The sequence below is a fragment of the Prionailurus viverrinus genome, chromosome C1, assembly GCF_022837055.1.
Source record: "Prionailurus viverrinus isolate Anna chromosome C1, UM_Priviv_1.0, whole genome shotgun sequence".
Classification (NCBI taxonomy): Eukaryota; Metazoa; Chordata; class Mammalia; order Carnivora; family Felidae; genus Prionailurus; species Prionailurus viverrinus.
In genome coordinates, this window is record NC_062568.1 from 59,477,561 (window position 1) to 59,500,213 (window position 22,653).

General features: G+C 39.1%; 1 protein-coding gene across 2 annotated transcripts in view; it reads right to left on the bottom strand.

Moving 5' to 3' along the window:
- The window catches only part of CERS6 (ceramide synthase 6), a 320,948-nt gene that overhangs the window by 225,222 nt on the left and 73,073 nt on the right, over window positions 1-22,653 (bottom strand). For both annotated transcript variants that reach the window (XM_047869284.1, XM_047869285.1), the window contains exon 2: window positions 1,172-1,277. In XM_047869284.1, coding sequence (XP_047725240.1) covers window positions 1,172-1,277 — 106 coding nt within the window. The remainder of the gene's footprint in view (window positions 1-1,171; window positions 1,278-22,653) is intronic.

A 22,653-nucleotide genomic window follows, 5' to 3' on the forward strand; every position in this document is an offset into this window, starting at 1 on the left:
ACATATTGAAGGTTTGTGTCAACTCTGCATCAAACAAGTCTATCGGTGCCATTCTTTTTAACACAGCATTGGCTCACTTTGTGTCTCTACCTCACAGTTCGGTAATTCCTGCAATATTTCAAACATTTTCATTAATATTATATTTGAATTGCTGAGATCTCATGATAAAATATTAATGGGTAAGAAGCTCCTTCTTATGAATGAACAAAGAAAGTGGTCTCTGGAGATGGAATCTCCATCTGGTGAAGATGCTTTGAAGATTGTTGAAATGACAAGAAAAGATTTAGAATACTACATAAATTTAGCTGATAAAGCTGGTAAAGCTGACTCCAATTTTGAAAGAAGTTCAACTGTGGGCAAAATGCTATCAAACAGCATCCCATGCTACAGAGAAATTTTTCATGAAAGGAAGAGCTGATCAATGCAGCAAGCTTCATTACGGTCTTATTTTAAGAAGTTGCCATAATCGCCCCAAACTTCAGGAACCACCACCCTAATCAGTCAACAGCCATCAACATGGAGACAAGAGTGTCCACCAACAAAAACATTACAATTTTGCTGAAGGCTCAGATGATGATTGGCATTTTTAAGCAATAAAATATTTTCAAATTAAGGCATCATTGTCTTTTGGACAGACTGCTATCTGCACACACTTAACAGATAACAGTATAATGTAAACATAACTTTTATATGCACTGGAAAAACCCAAAAATTCATTTGACATGCCTTACTGTGGTATTTGCTTTGTTGTAGTGGTCTGGAACCAAACCCGCGACATCTCCAACGTATGCCTGTACATTAATTATATTCCTCAGCTTTACCCAGTCGTCTCCACAAAATCCCATCCAACCATTATATGTACTGCTTCATGTCATGTGAGATTAAAAGAGACACAAAATTAGATTAATCACTAGAATCTAATCTAGACTGTTCTTTACAGACCAGCTTCTAAAATCAATGTGAGAATAAATAAACAGGTCTCAAACATGCCCACATTTATTCAGCTTCTACCTGTTTGGCCTAGTCACAATGTTTGCACGCTTTCCAAGAGCACACTTTCCAGGATGAAGCTGGGCAATTAGTTCTCGAACCCAGGAGAGAAGGGATCAAATAATTTCAGATTGAGAATGGTGGTCATGATAACTCATACCACCCAAAAAGGCAATCATACCTTCGTAATTGCAGTGAAGACCTTTTCCAGAATGGCATTGGGCTGGGCAATCTGTGGTCCATTGGCCTGAATGTTGAGGGCGATGGCACATGGTTTGGCTACAAATCTTAAAAATAAAATAAAATAAAATAAGGTCAGAAGAAGTTATTCTTTCTATAACTTTTCTTAATGTCACCAATTAATCACACATTACTCAACTGTCCCAATGAAGTGCTGGGTGGACACTGCTGACATTCATTCATCAGTCAATGTAAAACAGATTTAACTTTTCTTCTCTCCTATAGGCCTCCAACAGTGACAGTAAAAAAGAAATCCTTTTAGAACATTGAAATCTCCTGATCCTTAAGTTCTAATGTGATTGAACAGGTAGAAAGACTACCAGATGACAAATATAAGACCATAAGTGAGATATATGAACCAAACAAACCATCATTTTAAAACGATTTAACTTATACTTTTCTTACTAACATCTCACTAACAATTGTCATGTTACACCTTCCACTATGACAAAGTGTTTACTAATCATCTGATTACACATGGAGAATGTACCTTTGATCACTCCTACCTCATAAAATTGGCCATTTTTGTCTCTAAAATCCAAATGCATTATATTCAGCCCCAATTCTTTATTTTTTTTTTAAATTTTCTTAAATGTTTGTTTATTTTTGAGAGAGAGACAGAGTGTGACCAGGGAAGGAGGAGAGAAAGAGGGAGACACAGAATCTGAAGCCAGATCCAGGCTCTGAGCTGTCAGCACAGAGCCTGAAGTGGGGCTCAAACTCACAAACCCTGAGATCATGACCTGAGCCGAAATCAGATGCTTAACCCACTCAGGCCCCCCTGGCGCCCCAGCCCCAATTCTTTATGGCTTCTTAAAATTCTTGCTTTGTGGTTATTTGTGTCTTTAAGTTTATTTTTTAAATTTATTTTGAGATGGGAAGGGGGCAAAGAGGGAAAGAGAGAATCTCAAGCAGGCTCCATGCTGTCAGCACCGAGCCCAGTGTGGGCTCGATTCCACAAACCACAAGATCATGATTTGAGCTGAAATCAAAGAGTTGGTTGCTTAACTGCCTGGGTCATCTAGGCGCCCCTGTGGTTATTTGGGTCTTTCTCGTAAGGAGTAATGAAGGATGTCAGATAGCACAATGTCCCAGACAAGCTGAAAAGTCTGAAATGATTACAAGCATCTGCTGCACTGTTTTTATCCTAAGCAAACGACTATGTCCAGAAGAATGGGAAGACTTCGCTTCATTTCTGCTTGTGCTTGACATGTGAAGGAGGCACTGAAGGAGCAGCAGAGGGCAGGGGGCCCCAAAGGTATGCTGACATCTCTGAAACTTTTTTTTAAGCACTTACAACTTTAATAAGAGTTGTTTTAGACTAAATGTTCAAGAAATAAGGTTTTGTGAATGTTCCTTTTCAGTAGTGACGTTGAACATTTTCTACTAATACAAAATAATAAAACATCAGATGAAAGTATTACCCAAGTTAACGTTGGCGAAAGGCAACAACTGATAAATGTACAAAACAGATCATGAAGCTTCTTTAATAACAGTTGATGAGATTAAAGAATAGACAAAGGAACATTTTTTAAGTGGGATGAATGAAGTTTACATATATACACCATATAATATCTCACTGGGTCCTATTTCAAGTTAAAGAGAAGACACTTACTTCAACAGGAAAATGGAATACTGTACATGCAAGCTTCACCCAGGAAAGATATACACAGAAAATGTAATATAATACCTGTTTTGCTGGTTCTCTGGAACAAAGCTGGGAAGAAGGACTTACCACCTTTCCTAGTATGTAACTGTTCTAGAACTGGAGTTTTCCCCAAATTTTCATTCTCAATTCTTTTTTTTTTTAAATGTTTATTCATTTTTTAGAGACAGAGAGAGACAGGGCACAAGCAGGGTAGGGGCAGAGAGAGAGAGAGGGAGACACAGAATCTGAAGCAAGCTCCAGTCTCTGAGCTGTCAGCACAGAGCCTGATACGGGGCTCAAACTCATGAACTGTGAGATCATGACTGGAGCCAAAGTCGGACACTTAACTGACTGAGCCACCCAAGCGCCTCTGCATTTTCAGTTCTTTTTAATGTAAAATATTCTAAGACATATTACCTATGCCACTACCTTCTTAAAGAGAAATGTAATCTTTTTCAAATAATTCTGGGTCTTCACTATGAACAATAATCTTGGAACTACAGCTACAGCTACAGCTAGTGGAAAGAAGTGATGTTTGATGGACAAAGTTTCCTGCTTTGTGGGTTTTTTTTTCCTCTTCACCATAAGGAGTATGAAAAGATACAAGGTCCAGCAAGAGTGGGATGAAAAGGTAAACAGCAAAATTAAATTGGCATAAGAGCCAAAATCAACCTGTCATTGGTTGCCTTCTATTACTCTTCCCTGTTGGATTTCTCTCCGGCCTTCCTTCATCTTCCCCATCCCCACAACTCCTGAATATTATTCAAATTTCCTTTCTGAATTTGCCATTATCCTTGTAACATTCTTCTGTTCTAGTACATGGTTTTCTTTCCATCTTCTAAGAGTTAAGAGTATGAATGGAGAGGATAATCTTTTCACCTCTGAATGCACCATGAAAATCGTTGGGCGTCGGCAGGAGGGGGTCAATAAATGACCAACTGGCTGTCTTCAGTAAATATGTGTTCATTGTTGCTACCACTGTTCTGAGTGCTGTTGACAAGTTAACAGACCTTCTCTGTGTGCCTGATGAGTGGGCAAGCAGTAGGAGAGTCAAGAAATTCACTCAATAGAATTTATTCAAAAGCCACTTCCCCACCTTTGCTATCATGCTGCAATAACTTACAAAAGCATTCAAAAGGTTTTTTAGTGTCTAACCCAATGCAATGTCTCATGTGTTTCTCCTTCTCTTTTTAAGCCTCAAACCACGTTTTAAAAACTCTTCACTGAATTTCAAGAACAAATGCAATAGCACCTTGAAGAAGGCATATCTCTTGATCACCAAACTTATCAAATTTTGGTAATCAAAATTATCACTTAAATATGATGCTCTGTAAACAGATTTTTAAAGCAAAGTCCAAAGGAGAGGGTAGAAATAATGTCTCCTACAATCTGGCTGTGGCACCCCCCAGTAATCTCTCTGTGCCTCAATCTCGGCATACATAAGAAAATTAATAACTACATATGTATATAAGTTGTGTGTGTATATAAACATATGTGTATGGTGAAACGTGATGTCACACGGTTTCTTTGTCTACATTTTTGATGTGTGCCATCTGTATGGTTTCATACTGTATTATAGTGTTTACACAATCATGACTTCTCTGGGCCCAGAAACCCACTCAGCTTCAACTGCACTGTGCTAAGCCATGCGCACCCAGTGGGTTCTAATGGTACCAAGCAAACAAGGCCAGAAACCTAAACAGGCAATTGAAAAAGACAAGGGTCATCAGATAGAGTAATCGCTTGCCTCAGTCAAAGCCATCCACAGAGCACCGGTGTTGACTCCACCAACCTCTCATTAGGTGCTCTCTTTTCAACTTACCTAGCATACACAGCTAGGCACTTCATTTCTAAGATTTAAAAAACTTCAGGGGCGCTTGGGTGGCTCAGTCGGTTAAACGTCCGACTTCGTGTCAGGTCATGATGTCACAGTTCGTGGGATCAAGCCCCACATCAGGCTCTGTGCTGACAGTTCAGAGCCTGGAGCCTGCTTCGGATTCTGTGTCTCCCTCTCTCTCTGCCCCTCCCCTCCTTGTGCTCTGTCTCTTGCTCTCTCTCTCTCTCAAAAATAAACATTAAAAAAATAAAAAATAAAATAAAAAACTTCTAAAGATAGGCAGAAAAGATGTAATCTCAAATGAGAGAAGAAAGAAAGACCTATTTTTTTATTTTCCTAATAGCATCCCTAATTATATGAAAAGACAGAAATTTTATTTGCATTTATTCTCCAAAGAATTTGTGAAACACTGCTGGGCATTTTTTTTTTCCAGAGAGTGTTAGAAACCACATAAAACCTATGACACAACTACCATAATTTTGTTACCTACTGTCATGGTCCATTAAAGAAAAGATGGATTTTTTTTTCAATGCTGGCTCTAACAGAAATAAGGTCACAAAAGCGGTCTTTCATGAGTTTGTCGAGACAGAAAGACAGATGGGGGGTAAGGGGGGAGTCCCTACAAATACAATAGTTAAAAGGAAATATGTACTTTCAAACTTTGATGAGTACCTCTACCAGGAAATGCTCACCTAATTACTTTTTTATCAAAGGCAACAATACAGCCTTCACAAGATCAAACATCTATAAAGTACTTTCATGTAGTAGAACATACGTGCAAGGAAACATAATCAGGATGTGAACTTTGAAGAATACTAATCTCAATTTAAAACAGAGAAAATACTTAAGACATTTCTACCTTTTAATTCTATTTAACGACAGGTATTTTTAAAAATGAACTTTAAAAATGAACTGAATGAAAATCACTGCACAGGGCACCAGGGTCAGCTCTGGGCTGTGGTGTGGATGAAGGTACACACAAAACATGAGGCGATTACTGCGCTCAAAATGTTTACAGTATGGTAAAGGAAATTAATTTGAAAAGTAAATAAATGTTTACAGGGTAAATGTTAATTCGGATCTCTTGATACCATGTAATCATCTTCAGTGGGGAACATGGCCCGAGACTTTCAGTCCTTTCTATCTCTAGTATTTACTACACCTTTCGAAGCAGGTGTAAGGCTGCAGTGGTGGATACGTAAACCTACACATGATATAAATGCACAGAATTAAATCACACACACACACACACACACACACACACACACACACACGCACACATGCACACATGAATGAGTACATGTACATCTGGAGAAATTTAAATAAGCTCAATAGATTTTATAAATGTTGATATCCTGGTTGTAATATCACACTACAGTTTTGTAAAATGTTACCATTAGGGGAAACTGGGTAAAGGGTACATGAACTCTCAGCGTATTACTTCTTACAACTGCATGTGAATTTACAACTCTCTCAATAAAGATTTCAATTAAAAAAATAATTTGAAAAAATTATGTTTTTGCAGTATGGAGATTCCTCAAAAAGTTAAAAATACAACTACTTTACGATCCAACAATTACCCTACCAGGTATTTACCCCCCCAAAATTACAAAAATACTAATTCAGAGGGATACATGCACCTCAATGTTTATAGCAGCATTATCTATAATAGCCAAAAATGGAAACAGCCCAAATGTCCATTGACTGATGAATGGATAAAGAAGATGTGGTATGTAAGTATGTATGTATGTATGTATATATATACACACACACAATGGAATATTACTCAGCCATATAAAGGAATGAAGTCTTGCCATTTGCAAAAACATGGATGCTAGAGAATATTATGCTAAGTGAAGTAAGTCAGAGAAAGGCAAATACCATATGATTTCACTCAGATGTGGGTTTTAAGAAACAAAACAAATGAGTAAAGGGGACAAAAAGAGAAAGAGAGAGGCAAACCAAGAAACACTCTTAACTATACAGAACGCACTGATGGTTACTGGAGGGGAGGTGGGCAGAGGGATGGGTTAAATAGGTGATGGGGATTCAGGAGGGCAGTCGTGATGAGCACCAAGTGCTATATGAAAGTGCTAAGTCACTATCCTGTACACAAATATAACACTGTATATTAACTATACTGTAGAAACTTTAAAAAAAGAGATGGAGCATAGAAAAAAATGTGAAATTGTAGATTATTTATCTCTACTAATGAGAAGGCAACTTTAAAAAGATGATGAGGGGAATTTATTTCTTTAGCTTTAGTGCCTCATTGTGGGATTTGTCCATACCTTTCTGTATCTTTGACTTGCTATATAATAAATCCACAAGTAGGACTTAAAAAATTGTTTTTCATGTGACAGAATGAGGCCCTAACATTGATTTTTCATCTTTAAAAACTCTGTACAACATACTAATCCCTCCTAAACTAAACTAGCTGGAGGCTTGGGAGAATGAATAAAAACAAGTCGGCTCTGGAGAGGAGTCAAAGGTAGGTATAAGCAACCAGCAGAGAGTAGGCTCCTTGACTATTTATTTATGTTTATTTTGCAGCTCTGCCCTGATATCAGACACAGTCACAGAAGCAGATAAAACATTAACTGAAAAACATTCTCTTTCTTGTCAACAATAGCCAAACTATGGAGATAACCGAAATGTCCATCAACTGATTAATGGATAAAGAAGATATACAGATACAGATATAGATATTTCTTTTTTTTTCAGATATAGATATTTCGATAATGGAATATTACTCAGCTATCAAAAACAATGAAATCCTGCCATTTGCAATGATGTGGATGGAGCTAGAATGTATTATGCCAAGTGAAATACGTCAATCAGAGAAAGACAAATATATGATTTCACTCACATGTGGAATTTAAGAAACAAAACAGATGAACATATGGGAAGGGAGAGAAAAAAAGAGAAGAGGGAAAAACAAACCACAGAGGCTCTTAATGATAGAGAACAAACTATGGGTTGACAGAGGGAAGATGGACTAGATGGGTGATGGGTATTAAGGAAGGCACTTGTGAAGAGCAGTGGGTGTTGTGTGTAAGTGATGAATCACTGAATTCTACTCTTGAAACCAATATTGCATTGTATGTTAATTAACTAAAATTTAAAATTTTAAAAAGAGAAAAAATTTAAAAAATAAAAAATAAAGTAAGATTTAATGAATTCAGAAGAAAGAAAAGAAAAAAGGAAAGGAAAGGAAAGGAAAGGAAAGGAAAGGAAAGGAAAGGAAAGGAAAAAAAAAACATTCTCTTTCTAACTGCTGGAACCAGAGGAAGAGCCTGGGAAAATCAGAGTGATGAGAGAAACCATGAAAGGCAAAAATCCAGAGGAGCCAATCCCTAATTCTGTATAGAAACAAAGCATGATTCTGGCTGGCCTCTGAACCATGTATGTACAAGGTCAACTGAAAGCAGCTAGAAGCTAAGATTTAAAGAACTGAGCTGAGCCCGAAGCCACTGTCCACTGTGGGCATGATAGGCTACAATTTGAATCCAACTACGTAAATCTCCTGACAATCTAATACGCTGATGAAGAACAAAGGAAACTATAACCCATCCTTAGGGGAAAAGACAGAAAGATATGCAATGAACTTAAAGGTAGGTGAACAGAAACCATGCAATCTGAAAAAAGAGAGAAAAAATGCAAAACAAACTGACTTTGAGGACCTGTGGAACAATTCCGAAAGGCTAATATATGGGTAATCTTAGTTTGAGGAAAAAAGGGACACACGGTGGGGAAGAAAAAGAAAATATTAGAAAAAAAGTATATAGTTTGCAACTTCTCAAATGTAATAAAAGATCTACAGATTCAAGAAGCTCAAGAACCCCCAGAGAAGAAAGTTTCAAATGAAGAAAACCTAGACATAACACAGTCAAAATATCAAAAGTCAACCAGACAGAATTAAAGGAAGTTCTTTAGGCTGAAAGGAAGCACAACCAGAGGAAAACTTACATCTTTAGGAATGAATGGAGAACTTCAGAAATGGCAAATAGATTGGCAAATACAAAAGTCCTTGGAATTACAACCAATAACTGATGAAATACTTAAATGAAATAACATATGTCCCACTCAGACTGTGCTGGAAAGGAACCTAAGTATGGACAAGTGAGGATTCCAAGAAAGAAGGACTGGGGAGAGGTGACTGATTCAATCGACTGCTTGACTGCCAACACTTTATCAGTAATGGTATGCCATGGCTAGGATCATGGTATTAAAAATGTTTAATTTACAAGACCAGTAGAGATCAGATTTGGAAAGATAGTATGTAGGTGCATGTTCAGACATATAGGTGTGTCTGTGCCTGGATGTGTGTGTTCCATAATCCTTAGATAAAATGTTTCAAGGAAACAAACATTTAGTGGAAAGAAGGCCAATATGGAGACAGGAGACTGATATTTATTGACAGTTACTATGTGCCAAGTGCTTTGCAACATTTTATTCTCTTTTTTTAAGCCCAACAAAAACTCTTTGAAGTAAATATTAGTCCCGTTTTATAGAAATATAAACTAAATCTCAAGGAAGTTAAAGGATGTGCCCAAGGTCTTAAAGCTTAAAGTAAATGTCTTAAAAAAGACTCTGCCCCAGTCAATCCTACCATAACCTATTAATAAAAACAGTATTTTTCCCTTTCCTTAAGTAAAAAAGGTAAGTAGATTGCATAAGTATTGTTAAAATTTTGTGGTATGGTTACACACTTTTACTCAGTAATCCCATTTTTAGGTATTTATCTAAGGAAATCTGTCAAATAAAGAAAAAAGCCATAAATGTAAAGGTTTTTATGCATTGTTACTTATAATAGAGAAAAACAGTAAACAGAATAATGATTCACTAACAAATGACTCATTGAGCACCTATGCTACTTCAGCTTTGCTCTAAGTATTGGGGGTGCAGCAATAAACAAAATCCCTTTTACAGAGTTTACAGTCTAGTGGGGGAAATGCAGATAAAAAATAAACAGAGCAGTGTATGTTATGCCAGATAGGAAAAAGTACTAGAGAGTAAAGCCCACTTATTGGAAGGAAGGAGTGGGGTTACAATTTTTAATAGACTGGTCAGGGAAGGCCGCAGAGAAAATTCTGAAAGGAACAGCAGTCAAGGGCAAAGGCCCTGAGGTAGGAGTATGACTGAGATGTTGAAGGCTTCTAAGGTGAGAGCATGTCAAGTAGGCAGTGGGATATAGCAGTCTGGAATTCAGGAAAGGTCTGGGCTAGAGATACAAATAAAATAAATTTTGTATTTTATATATTATTTAAAAATAAACTTTGGTGTCATCAACATACAGATGGCATATAAAGCCTTAGGACTAAATTACCTGGGAAGTGAATGTAAATATATGAAAGAGAAGATTCAAAGAAATAAATCCTAGGATGACTTCAAGGTTTAATGTTTAAGTAAATTACAAAACCCCATGAAATATTATATAGCGATTTAAAAAGATACATAAACTATGTGGACCATGAAAATTTATAATACAAAGGTAATTTTATTTTTTCTAACTAATTTTTTTAATTTTTTTTTTTTTTTTTTGAGAGACAGAGAGAGACAGAGTGGGAGCAGGGGAGGGGCAGAGAGAGAGGGAAACACAGAATCTGAAGCAGGCTCCAGGCCCTGAGCTGTCAGCACAGACCTCAATGCAGGGCTCAAAATCACAAACTGTGAGATCATGACCTGAGCCGAAGTCAGGCACTTAACCGACTGAGCCACCCAGGCACCCTGATACAAAGGTAATTTTAAAAAGCAAGCTATACATTTTCAACAACACGGATGGATCTAGAAAGCATAACGTTAAGTGAAATAAGTCAGAGAAAGACAAATACAATATGATTTTACTCATATGTGGAATTTATGAAACAAAATAAATGAACAAAGTAAAAAAGAGACAAACCAAGAAACAAACTCCAACTATAGAGAACAAACTGATGGTTGCCAGAGGGGAGATGGGAGGGAGTATGGGTGAAATAGGTGATGGGGATTAAAGAGTATGCTTATCATGAAGCACTGAGTAAAACAGAATTGTTGAATCACTATATTGTGCACCCAAAATGAATATATAACATTGTGTGTTAATTATACTGAAATTAAAAAAATAAATTTTAGGGTGCCTGGATGGCTCAACTGGTTGAGCATCTGACTCTTGATTTCAGCTCAGCTCATGATCCCAGGGTCGAGGGATTGAGCCATGCGTCAGTCTCCATGCTGAACATGGAGCCTGCTTCAGATTGTCTCTCCCTCTGCCCCTCTCCCCCATTCACACTCTCTCTAAAATAAAATAATCTAAAAAATAAGTTGGGAAGGAAGAGGAAGAGGAAGAGGAAGAGGAAGAGGAGGAAGAGGTGGAAGAGAAGGAGAAGGAGAAGAAGAAGGCAGTGGCAGCTATATGTACTAAAATGACAACTATAAAATAAAACACATAATAGAATAAAATCTGAAAAATAACAATCAATATGTTTTATGAGAAGAATTTAGAATTTAGTACTTCTTTTGTGTTTCCTTTGTTGTTGGGCAACAAAACCCAGGTTGAAAAAGGTGGTGTAGTTCATAAAAATATAATGAACCTAGATGTAAAAGAGAATTATGGACAGGGCCAAGACAATTACCAACTGTATAACAGTCAAGTTCTCCAAGAGCTCAAGAAACATCAAAATTCTACTGAGACTTCATTTTCTGAATTTTAAAAGTGGTATACAGTATGCAAAGTGTAAAAGCAACAAAAAGCATCAAATAATATTAAAAATCACCAGGAATGCCATCACCCACAGATAAACATTTATTGGCATTTGAGGATTTTTCTGCTACCTCTCTCCCATATACTTTACATGTTTTTAATACTGTGTTTACTGTATTTTTATTTAAAAACTATATCCTACTATATGTATTTAATAATCTGCTTTAATCTCCTATTGTGAATATTTCTCCCAAGAAATTACATACCCTTGTAAAGTGTGGTATTTAACTGTTAACATAGACCCAAATGTTCTTCCTTTTTGCTGTTGTGGAGATCTCTCAGGAAACCACCACTGGACCCTTTCCAACAGTAAAAACTCTGGTCAAAGTGCAAAATATTACCACAATACAGATTCAAGCAAAGATGAATTTGAATAATTAAACTCCTCAGATTGACTTGAAATAACTGTCATCACAGGATAATTATCCATTGTTCCATGTGCTTGATCTTTACCACTTGAATTGTGGATCACCCTTGCTAGTTAATATTTCCAAAGCTTCAAATAAATCAGTCATCAAGTTCTGAATAGGAAAATCTCTAGACTCTTCTTCTACATGCCAAATTTTTATATTCTTAAAGATTTTTGATGCTCAGTAGAAAAATGGGCAAAAGATGCAAAATCACAGGAAACAGAAGTATCAATAAACATATAAAGACATATTCAACCTCACCAGAAAATTACAATACCATTTTACAAACTTCAGGCTGGATCTGATAATGTAAAACATGGCTGAGGATTTGGAGAAACAAGAATGCCAATAAACCACTTGTGAAAAAAAATTTTAATGTTTATATATTTTGAGAGAGAGAGAGACAAAGAGAGACAGCCCACACATGGAAGAGGGGCAGAGAGAGAAGTAGAGACAGAACCCCAAGCAAGCTCTGCACTATCAGCACAGAGCCTGATGGGGGGCTCAATCTCATGACTTGAAGTGATGAGATCAAGAGTCAGATGCTTAACCAACTGAGCCACCCAGGCACCCCAAGCTCAGGTAAATTTAGTAAAGAAATATGTCACAATGACCAATAAGCATATGAAAAGATGATCCTTCACACTCAGTTTAAAAAACACTATCATTTTCACCTATAAAATTTGCAAAAATTTTTTAATTTGGATAAATTTCAAAGCTAGTAATAGTAAAGAGAAACAGGTATTCTGATAAACTGTCAATGGGTATCCAAACTGGTACTATCCTTGGACTACAATTTACCAGTATTTTTTTTTTTCAACGTTTTTTTTTTTTTTTTTGGGGGGGGGGACAGAGAGAGACAGAGCATGAACGGGGGAGGGGCAGAAAGAGAGGGAGACACAGAATCGGAAACAGGCTCCAGGCTCCGAGCCATCAGCCCAGAGCCTGACGCGGGGCTCGAACTCACGGACCGCGAGATCGGGACCTGGCTGAAGTCGGACGCTTAACCGACTGCGCCACCCAGGCGCCCCCAATTTACCAGTATTTAACAAATTGTTAAAATGCCTAACCCCTGGGGGCATTACTAGTTATATATCCTACCAGAAACGTACCCTACAAATATACTGGATTTTTTTAAAATAAAGTTTATTGCAATATTGCTTGAAATAACAAAAAAGGCAGGAAACAAGTATTTATCAGAAGGATACACATGAGAGGTGCCTGGGTGACTCAGCTGGTTAAGCGTCCGACTTCGGCTCAGATCCAGATCTCACAGCTAGTGAGTTCAAGCCCCACACCGGGTTCTAGCCTGACAGCACAGAGCCTGGACTGCTTCGGATTCTGTGTCTCCCTCTCTCTCCGCCCATTCCCCACTCATGCTCTGTCTCTCTGTTTCTCAAACATAAATACACATTAAAAATTTTTTTAGGGGCGCCTCACTGGCTCGGTCGGTTGAGCGTCCAACTTCAGCTCAGGTCATGATCTCCCAGTTCGTGAGTTCGAGCCCCATGTCGGGCTCTGTGCTGACGGCTCAGAGCCTGGAGCCTGCTTCGGATCCTGTGTCTCCCTCTCTCTCTGCCCCTTTCCCACTCACATTCTGTCTCTTTGTCTCAAAAATAAACTAACCCTGGAAAAAAAAATTTTTTTTTTAGTTTTTTTTAAAAAGAATGATATAGGGGCGCCTGGGTGGCTCAGTCGGTTGAGCGTCCGACTTCGGCTCAGGTCATGATCTCACAGCTTGTGAGTTCGAGCCCCGCGTTGGACTCTGTGCTGACAGCTCAGAGCCTGGAGCCTGCTTCTGCTTCTGTGTCTCCCTCTCTCTCTGCCCCTAACCCACTCACATTCTGTCTCTGTCTCTCTCAAAAATAAATAAACATTAAAAAAAAAAATTAAAAAAAAAAAAGAATGATATACATGAAATACAATGGAATTCTGTAAGGCTATTAAAATGAGATACATTTGTTATGTTTCCAGACATAATACTAAATGTAAAATGCAAGATACAGGACAGTAAGTACTATTATACATGTTTACTTAAAAAAACAGTTTTATGAGGAAGAGTAGTGAAAAACATTAATGGTGATAATCTTTTTGGGGTCAATAAGATTGATTTGCATTTTATATTTTTCTGTATTAATTTTGTATGTATGCATGCTTTATATTTATTTTAAGAATAAGTAACATTTAAATGCTTTCAATCAGTATTTAATAACATAAAAATGCAAAGAAGGAAGAGGTAAAGCAATGTTTACATGACTACATATAGATACATATAAACTTCTGACATATAAAGGAAATTAAAAATATACTGAAAGGTTAACCATGACCACTGCCAGGTAAAAAGATTGTTGCTCACTTTAACATTCTTTCTTATGCTTTTCTGTTTTTCAACATCTTCAAATGAGACTTCAAAGACCAAACGTAAAAACTAAGTATCTTTAAAAATAGAGATGAACAGAATGATCTCTGTGCCAGGTAAGATTCAAAACCTTAATGACACAAAAACTGAATATGGAAAGCCCTGAGGCAGCTGCATTTCAGCTAATTCCACAGGGCTCTTCAAGCAAAGGATTCTATTGTGACTGAGACAAGGAAGAGAACAGTAGGTGGAATAAAAATAAAATGCCATCTCAGAACCCTGTCAAGTAGAGAAAGGATGAAATTTGAGTCAATGGGAACACGAAAAGATACAAAACTATGAAACTGCTTGAAATTACTTCAAGAAAAGCGTTACCAACATTAAAATAAATACACTGAGAATTTTGAGATGCCACCAGAAAAAAAATTGCTTCTGCCTATGCCCGGAGACACCACAGAACCTATTTCCTCATCTCTATAATGAAAACTATAATTACACTCTGTCTCATGCTGGGAAATATTTCTAAATCACTGGCATCTTGAGACACATTGGGAAGGGAGAGAGATAGGGGAAGATGGCCCGCAGGGTGGTGTGCAGGCAGAAGGCAATTTTCTAGCATCACACAGTAAAAAGGAAAATTCCTTTAGAACAAACCCATATCCCTAGTGAATCTGCCCTGAGCTTGAGCTTGGAAAGCTGCTTAATATTTCTGGACCTTAGTTGCCACACTTATAAAATGGAGACAGTAAAACCTGCTTTGCAAATTTTGTGTGAACATTCAAAGAATGATTATAAACCTCACACCACAGTGTTCGTTCAACATTTGGAAAGTCTTCAGTAAGTGCTGGCTGGTCTCAAATTTTCATTGTAAGAAGAATACATTTCACACACTAGGACGACCTCTACTCTGTGCTGACCGGTGACCTCCAGGGGGGAATGCGTTATAGGAAGAACATAAGAATGGCAATAATTCGTCAAAGAGCCAGAAAACTTAGGGCTTCTTATGTTACTTGGTTCAGCTTTCTTCCTCCAAGCAAGATTTTTTCTCTAAAGACCTCATTCAAAATCTTCCTTCAGGTACGAAACCTTCCTGTACATTTCTTCACAATTTCCTGTGAATCTCTATTTCAAAATAGAAAGTAAAAAATTTTTTAAATAAGAAACAATCTTCCTTTGGTATCCTTTTAGTTTTTCATCATGTTTGACTCAAAATATTCTTCCTGCATAATTTCTTCTTGTTGAAATGTAAACCCATTTCCTCTTTTCTCAGTTCTCTGGAGAGACCGGTACAGTTAATAACCTCCTCAAATACCGGAAAGCACTGATTAAGTCATCCCGCATTCTTCTCTCTTCAAGAATCAACAGCTGGGATCCTACAAATCTTTCCTCATCCATCTTTTTTGTTTCTAACTTTAAATTTTTGCTTTTTAGAATTTTAAGGATTCTTTTCTGAATCTAACTTTATTCTTTAAGGAAGTGGAAGAGACGCTGAGATGATGGCTGCTTTTATTAATAAACGACCATTGGCACAGGCTTTGCTGTTAAAAAATCTTCACAAGAGGCCTTCTAAAAGTCATAGCTAAATCATAAATAGCTGTAGTGAAGGGACTTGTCAATCTAGTCCACACCCACTGCAGCCAGAGGTGCAGATCAGAAACCAGAAGACCTTCAAATGCTTTCAACTGAGAACTGAGATCTTGGAAAGCCCACGCTGACCTGAGAAATGTCAAAACTGCCTCTCCTTGCCATGCATTTCCAGAAGTCTGAAGACAAAAACTCAGGACTTCAGATATTTTGTCATGAGTTCAACTACTCAAGAAGCACAGAGTCTGGCCTTTAAAGTAAAAGTTCATAAAACTCAAAGAAATTGTGTCTTAATTAAAAACATGTCCTTGTATTTTGCATAAAAATAACAAATAAAAGGCATCAAAGATATTTAGAAGAAAAACCGTACAGCACGTATTGATATATGAAAATAGCCTTGTAGTCAGGAAAGTCTTTAATATGTGACCACTAAGCTGATCTTTCCATTATGACACTGATAAAATTACCATAATTGTCAATCACTCTTTTGGGAATATTGCACACATATGAGTAAGGTTTTATATTCAATCACTCTTTGGGGAAATATTGCCCATGTGTGAGTAAGGAGTTATTTTTAATCTGCTCGTTTTTGCACATTCAGAATGACACTATCTGGACCATCGATTGAGGGACAGAACTGCACCCTCCCAGAATGCGTCCTGCTGTCGGCCCTGCTTCTTTACCTCATTGACTGCAATGTCGGCAACCCCATCTCTAACTGCTGCCTCCAGGGCAGCCCGTCAACTTTGACACATCTCACAAATCAGGAGCTCTGCCAGGGAGCCTCAGAAGTCCCTGCAAAGGTACCCCTCGGCACTCCCACAGATGCCTTCCTCGTCACTGTCCTCATGCTCGCTCTGTGACAGGGTTTAGGTACCCCTGGATCACTCATCTCCTTCAGATGACCAGTCGAGGAAAGCAGAGTTGCAAGAAGCAGGCCTTCAAGGCCTGGGGACAGACTGTCTCACAGGACCTCATTACTGGTAGCTCTATCTCAAGACTGGTTCTAAAGCTAAATGTTAAGATTTTGAAGAGTCTCAAGCCTTCCTGTATGCATTAATCCTTTCATTCTATTGCATATGCCAGGTGCCCTACAGTTCACCACGCCTTTTCACACTTTACCTCCATCAACTTTCAAAATGTCTCCAAGGGATAAGCAAACTGAGTTTATCACTGTTCTACATAAGAAGAGTTCAATGGTTCCGTGACTTGACCCATACAAGAAGGGGTTAGAGGTGCACACCAATAAACACCCCTGTTCTTCTACTCCAACAACTGCACTCGCTCAACATTCCTGACTGACTGCAGTTGGTTACACATGCTCATGGGTCTATGAACAGTGCTTTTGGCCTAGATATCAATGCCACAAGGATTGCTCATTGGTGCCTCAAAACCACAAACTCTGGTCATCAGTAAACAATGCCTGGTTTTACTTTTGGTCTACCATTGAAGATTCCTGGGTGCATGTAGAGAGATAAACCAGGATAGTGTCCTTCAGTGTCTTGGTGGATCACTACTGACACGATGACTTTACATAAGCTCAAAACAGAGTCGGCGATTCACAAAGAAGTTTCATAAAGGCTTTCATTTAAGCTCATGATGGACCACTGTGCTAAACCTCCCCCCAGGAGAATTTGAAGCTGAACATAAATTTTAACACCAATTACCTATCATGTGTCTATTCCACAAGCAAAGATGACTGTGAAAAACAGAATGGGGCAGAAGGAAGGGAGCATCATTCACACACTGACAGGAACAGAGAATGATTAAGAAAGCTGACTCTCGACATCAGCAAAATCAGTCTACTACTTACACAGTAAAAGTTGAATGGTAGCATATGTGATACACTGAGCATAATGGCAGGACAGAACACGTACTCAGGGCCTGGTGTCTATCACCTCTCAGAACCCCCACCCATTATCTCTTAAAGACTCCTATGGTCTCAGCCAACTCCTTCACACAAAAAGCAATGACAGCATTACAGTATTTATCTGATCATCATAACGGTTTAGTTCAAGGCCTTTTACAATTTTGCTTAATTCTCTTGACTTCACTTGACCTTGTAATTAGTATTACCTAAGATTTAAAGGTGAGAAAACTGAGGCCCAGAGAGTGTCATTCCCAACCTTGGGCGCCAAACTGATTCTGGAACACACGGTTTCTCTAGGTCGGCTGCCTTTTCCTGTTCTTTTCTCATACTTAACGTGCTATCCCAGGGCTGAAGAGTGCTATGAAAATGTGAACCTATCCATTTTGTTTGCAAATCCCTCAAGTCCTTCCGTAACTTCTGCCCACCTGCCTTCTGTCAGCAATCGACAGTGTGTGTTTCGGGCATGTGTATTCAGGCCACACTCAGCACGCTTCAAAGTTTTCCTGAAGGGAGTGTGTATGTGTGAGGATCTCGTCGGGAAAAGAGAGACCCCAAGTTATTTTAATAGAGAAGGTTCAATTAAGGAACTAGTTACACTGGTATCAGGGCACTCAATGACACAAAGGCAGCCCTGAGATGTCACAGAGGAAGCAACAGCAGCCAGCAGCCCTAGGGGTGCGGGAACAGAAGACAGGTTGGGGAGGGACCTCAAGGCATGACCCAGAGCCCCAAGCAAGGGTAGCTCCCAATGGGGCACGATGCCCCACAGACAACATGACACAGCTGCCTCTGGGAATGTTGGAAAGTGAGAGCCACAGTCAATTGCTAAAAACAAACCACCCAGTGGGGGAAGAACTGTCCCTGCAGTGACTCTTTCAGGAAAGCAGGGAAACAGGGTGGGCATGTCCGGTTACAGTCCTCCGGCCATGCCGCCTCCCTCCAGTGTCTTGGCAGCAATTGTAGGGAGACAGCTGGCAAAGGAGAAACGGGCTTTTTAGAGCCTCAGTCCCAACACCATAAATAAAATGAGAAGGGTGGGTTTGTAGCTGAGAGATGATGGCTCAGTAATCAGCACAGTGTTCTTCGCATGTTCAAAGTCTTCGGTCTGGGGATGCTCCTGACAACCGGACATCATCTTCATTTGATTTTTTAGCACAGCTGATACACGATCTGCTGGTGGCTCCTGGGGAAGAAACTGAAGAGATGCTGATTTGGCCAGGACATTTTTTTTTCCTCGCTCCCTACTCAAAACCCTCTGCTGTCACACCACTGGTATGTGATATGCAAACATCTGCCATCCAAAGAATTTGCTGTTTATTTTAAGAAGCCTCATCGTATAGAAAGAAGCTAAGTGGGGGCGCCTGGGTGGCTCAGTAGGTTAAGCGTCCGACTTCAGCTCAGGTCATGTTCTCATACTCCGTGAGTTCGAGCCCCACATCAGGCTCTGTGCTGACAGCTCAGAGCCTGGAGCCCACTTCAGATACTGTGCCTCCCCCCTCTCTCTGCCCCTCCCCTACTCATGCTCTGTCTCTGTCTCAAAAATAAATAAAAACATTTTTTAAAAACTTAAAAAAAAAAAAAAAGAAGCTAAGTGGCTTTGGAGCGAGGCTATCCCGGTCTGAGCACTTACTAGTTGTGAGATGTGAGGTTAATTGTTTCACCACCCTGAGCCAGTTTTCCTGGGATGCAGTCATACAACCTGGGCCACATGACTTGTGTAAGGATTAAATAAAACATTAATGTAAAGTGCCTGGCACACAGGCGGGCAAATGCTGCTTTCATTCCCTTTGTATGAGAAAAACAACACATCAAAAGCTTGAAGAGTTATTACTCATCTGCTTTTTCTTTTTTGAGATCTTCATCTTATCATTTCAGTTGGCCTAAGATCTGTGTGTGATTCTATGAGAATATTCCCTAATGTCAGAAAACCTAAACCTAAAAAGCAATGTAAGCTCATGAGATGAGAATCAAAGCTTAAATAAGAGGTGGAGAGATAACTCTGAAGACAGCAAAGGCAAAACACAGCTTACTCATATGGAGTAAATAGGAGGAAACAGAATAAAACGTGCACTCAGCTCTTGATTGGGAAACATGCATTTCCCTGCGAGAGACATTTCCATTTTCTTAATGCAACCCTGTATTATGCAAGCAATGGATACAGATCCATGTTATTTTTAAAAAGACTAGTAATCTCTTCATGTACTGTAAGCCTTCCACAGCCACAACTGCAGCGGCATCATGAGAAAGCACGGTGAGTAAGCATAATGGTATTAAACCCTCAAAATTCTTTAATGGGAGCATTTATGAGAAATAACCAAATCTGCAAGTAAACATCAGAGCTCAATTAAATAGAAGGCCATGAAGGTCATTTCCATTTAAAGCTTGGTTGTGGATTCAATCAATGAGGCATTTTCCTGAGGGGCCAAAGCTTATAGAGTGAGTTAAATGAGTTCTTATTTAAAGACCTGCGAAGAGGGTCATAAAATGTTAGTAACTATGGTATGATAATTGTAATACAAGGGTATTTTACCATGAAAAAAAAACTTTCAAGCAAAAGTCAACTTTTTCTTTGTTTCCTTCACAGATTTACAAAAATAAAATCATTTCACAGGTGCTCAGAGTGACATCCTCTGGTCTAACTGCCCCCTCTGGATGTTTAAATTTCCTCAGGCCTCATCATTCTTGAGAGTTCTTTAGCCCTGTTGCTCACGCACCATGCACCAGTCATTGGCATTGCCTGAGAAACACTAAAAATGCAGAATCCCAGGCCCAATCTCAGCCCAACTGAACCAGATTTTGTGTTTTAAGAAAACTCCCCAAATGATTCCTACACACAAACGATTACTAGTTTGATAAACATGTTTTAGCCCAGTGCTTCTCAAACCGTGGTCCCAGACTAGCAGCATCAGCATCACCTGAAGAGCTGTTAAAAATGCAAATTATGGGGCCCTACCCCAGCCCTACCAAATCAACAACTCTGAGGTGGGGTCTAGCAATCTGGGTTTTAACAAACCCTCCAGGTAATTCTGATGCATGCTGAAGCTTGAGAACCACTGCATTAGGCTAGACGTGAACAGACTGGTCTTAAGGAATGAAGGAATTCTCTTGCACCTGAAGCAGCCCATTTTACCTATGGGCAGTGCTCTTAGAAAATTATTCCTTAGAAATGAGCCCAAGTGTCCCCCCATAACTCTACCAGCTGGGCCTTTCCTAACAAGATGAATGACGACAACAAATTTCAAACTTTCTTCCACATGACAATCCTACAACATTCAAAAACAGGTCAAGTTCTGAATCTTCTTTTCTAGAAGTAAAAGGTCTACAAAGATAAGAGACATAGTTTATTTACGTAATATGCATAGAAACAATATGGTAAAATATTTTGCTAATACTATATACAAAATTACAACTAATTTTGCTGGGTGTGATAATGGCACTGTAACTATGTTAAAATAACTCCTTTATACAGAGAGATGCATAAAAGATAGCTTTTATGTATCTATACTATACATAAAATCTATGAACTCAGAGAAGAATAAAAGTATCCTCTTTCTCATTCTAGAATCAAATGTCAATAATCAGGAGCTACATTAACGAGTTTTTGGCAGCCCCTTCCTTCACCAGGCTTATGATCAATCCAACCCCTTGAGAGCTATATCAATAATACTATTTTTTATCTGTTTATGACTTTTTTTTCCTTCTGCAAATACCATTCTTTGGGAGGTCACCTGGGCCTCTTAGTTCCTTCTCCACCTCAGTCTCTAGACTTGCCTCGGTTTGGCTGCAGTAAGGGGTGGAGTTGGACAATCTGGATGGAGATTTTAGGGAAGACTAGACTTTGCTCCGTCTGTGTCACAGTCACCACTGCTTTTCATTAATTTCTTCCCATACAGAAAATATTAGCTCAATGATTGTCCTAACTGTACCAAAAATAACTTGGTATGGTTTGTTAAACACCGTTCAAAATGAAGCTAATGTAAATCGCCAGCATCACAAGCCTACCACAGCTCATTAAGCTGTATGATATTATCACATTCCATTAAGAAAGCTGGACCTGTGACTTGAGGTCCTCTGGGGCTTCCTTTAACTTAAACAGTAATACCTGCACCTACGGTACAAACAGACATCAAAAACAGAGTTTGAAGTTCAATTTTTTTTTTTTAATTTTTTTTTTTTTTTAACGTTTATTTTTGAGACAGAGAGAGACAGAGCATGAACGGGGGAGGGTCAGAGAGAGGGAGACACAGAATCTGAAACAGGCTCCAGGCTCTGAGCTGTCAGCACAGAGCCCGACGCGGGGCTCGAACTCACGGACCGCGAGATCATGACCTGAGCCGAAGTCGGACGCTTAACCGACCGAGCCACCCAGGCGCCCCTGAAGTTCAATTTTGAACACTGTTGGGAGTGGCCCGTGGACGAGCAGAATGAAAAGGAAAGAAACATGAGCATGTACACCCAAGAAGATGGTCTATTTGGAGAAACACCCAGCACTTCACCTGGCATATAACAGACAGACATCCAGAACACATTAGGTCACTCTTTCATTTGTCTGCTACTGTCCAATGTAGGAACTCAGCAACCACCATGGCATGTTTGGGCTTCAAACACTTTCCACCATTACCACCGGCTACTCTCCTCACACCCCTGCTATACAAACACAAGGCTTCTGATTTTGCAGGTCTGAAGGCCACTGGCTGCCCATCTACACTTGTTGAAAACTTCACTGCCCATCTCAAATGTTATCTTTTCCCAAGATTTTCTTGAGCCTATCTCTCTCCAAATCTTCTTGCAACAGGATTGCATTTGCACTCCTTTGACAACTGTTCAGATTCCACAGATCGCTACGGTCATCCGGTCACTCATTTTCTCCCCACCATCACGTAGTGAGATCCTGGATGCCCCAAGTTCACATGTTCTTTTCTCTGAAAGCCTGGCACATGCTACCATGTACACAATGTTGGACCCCCACCCAA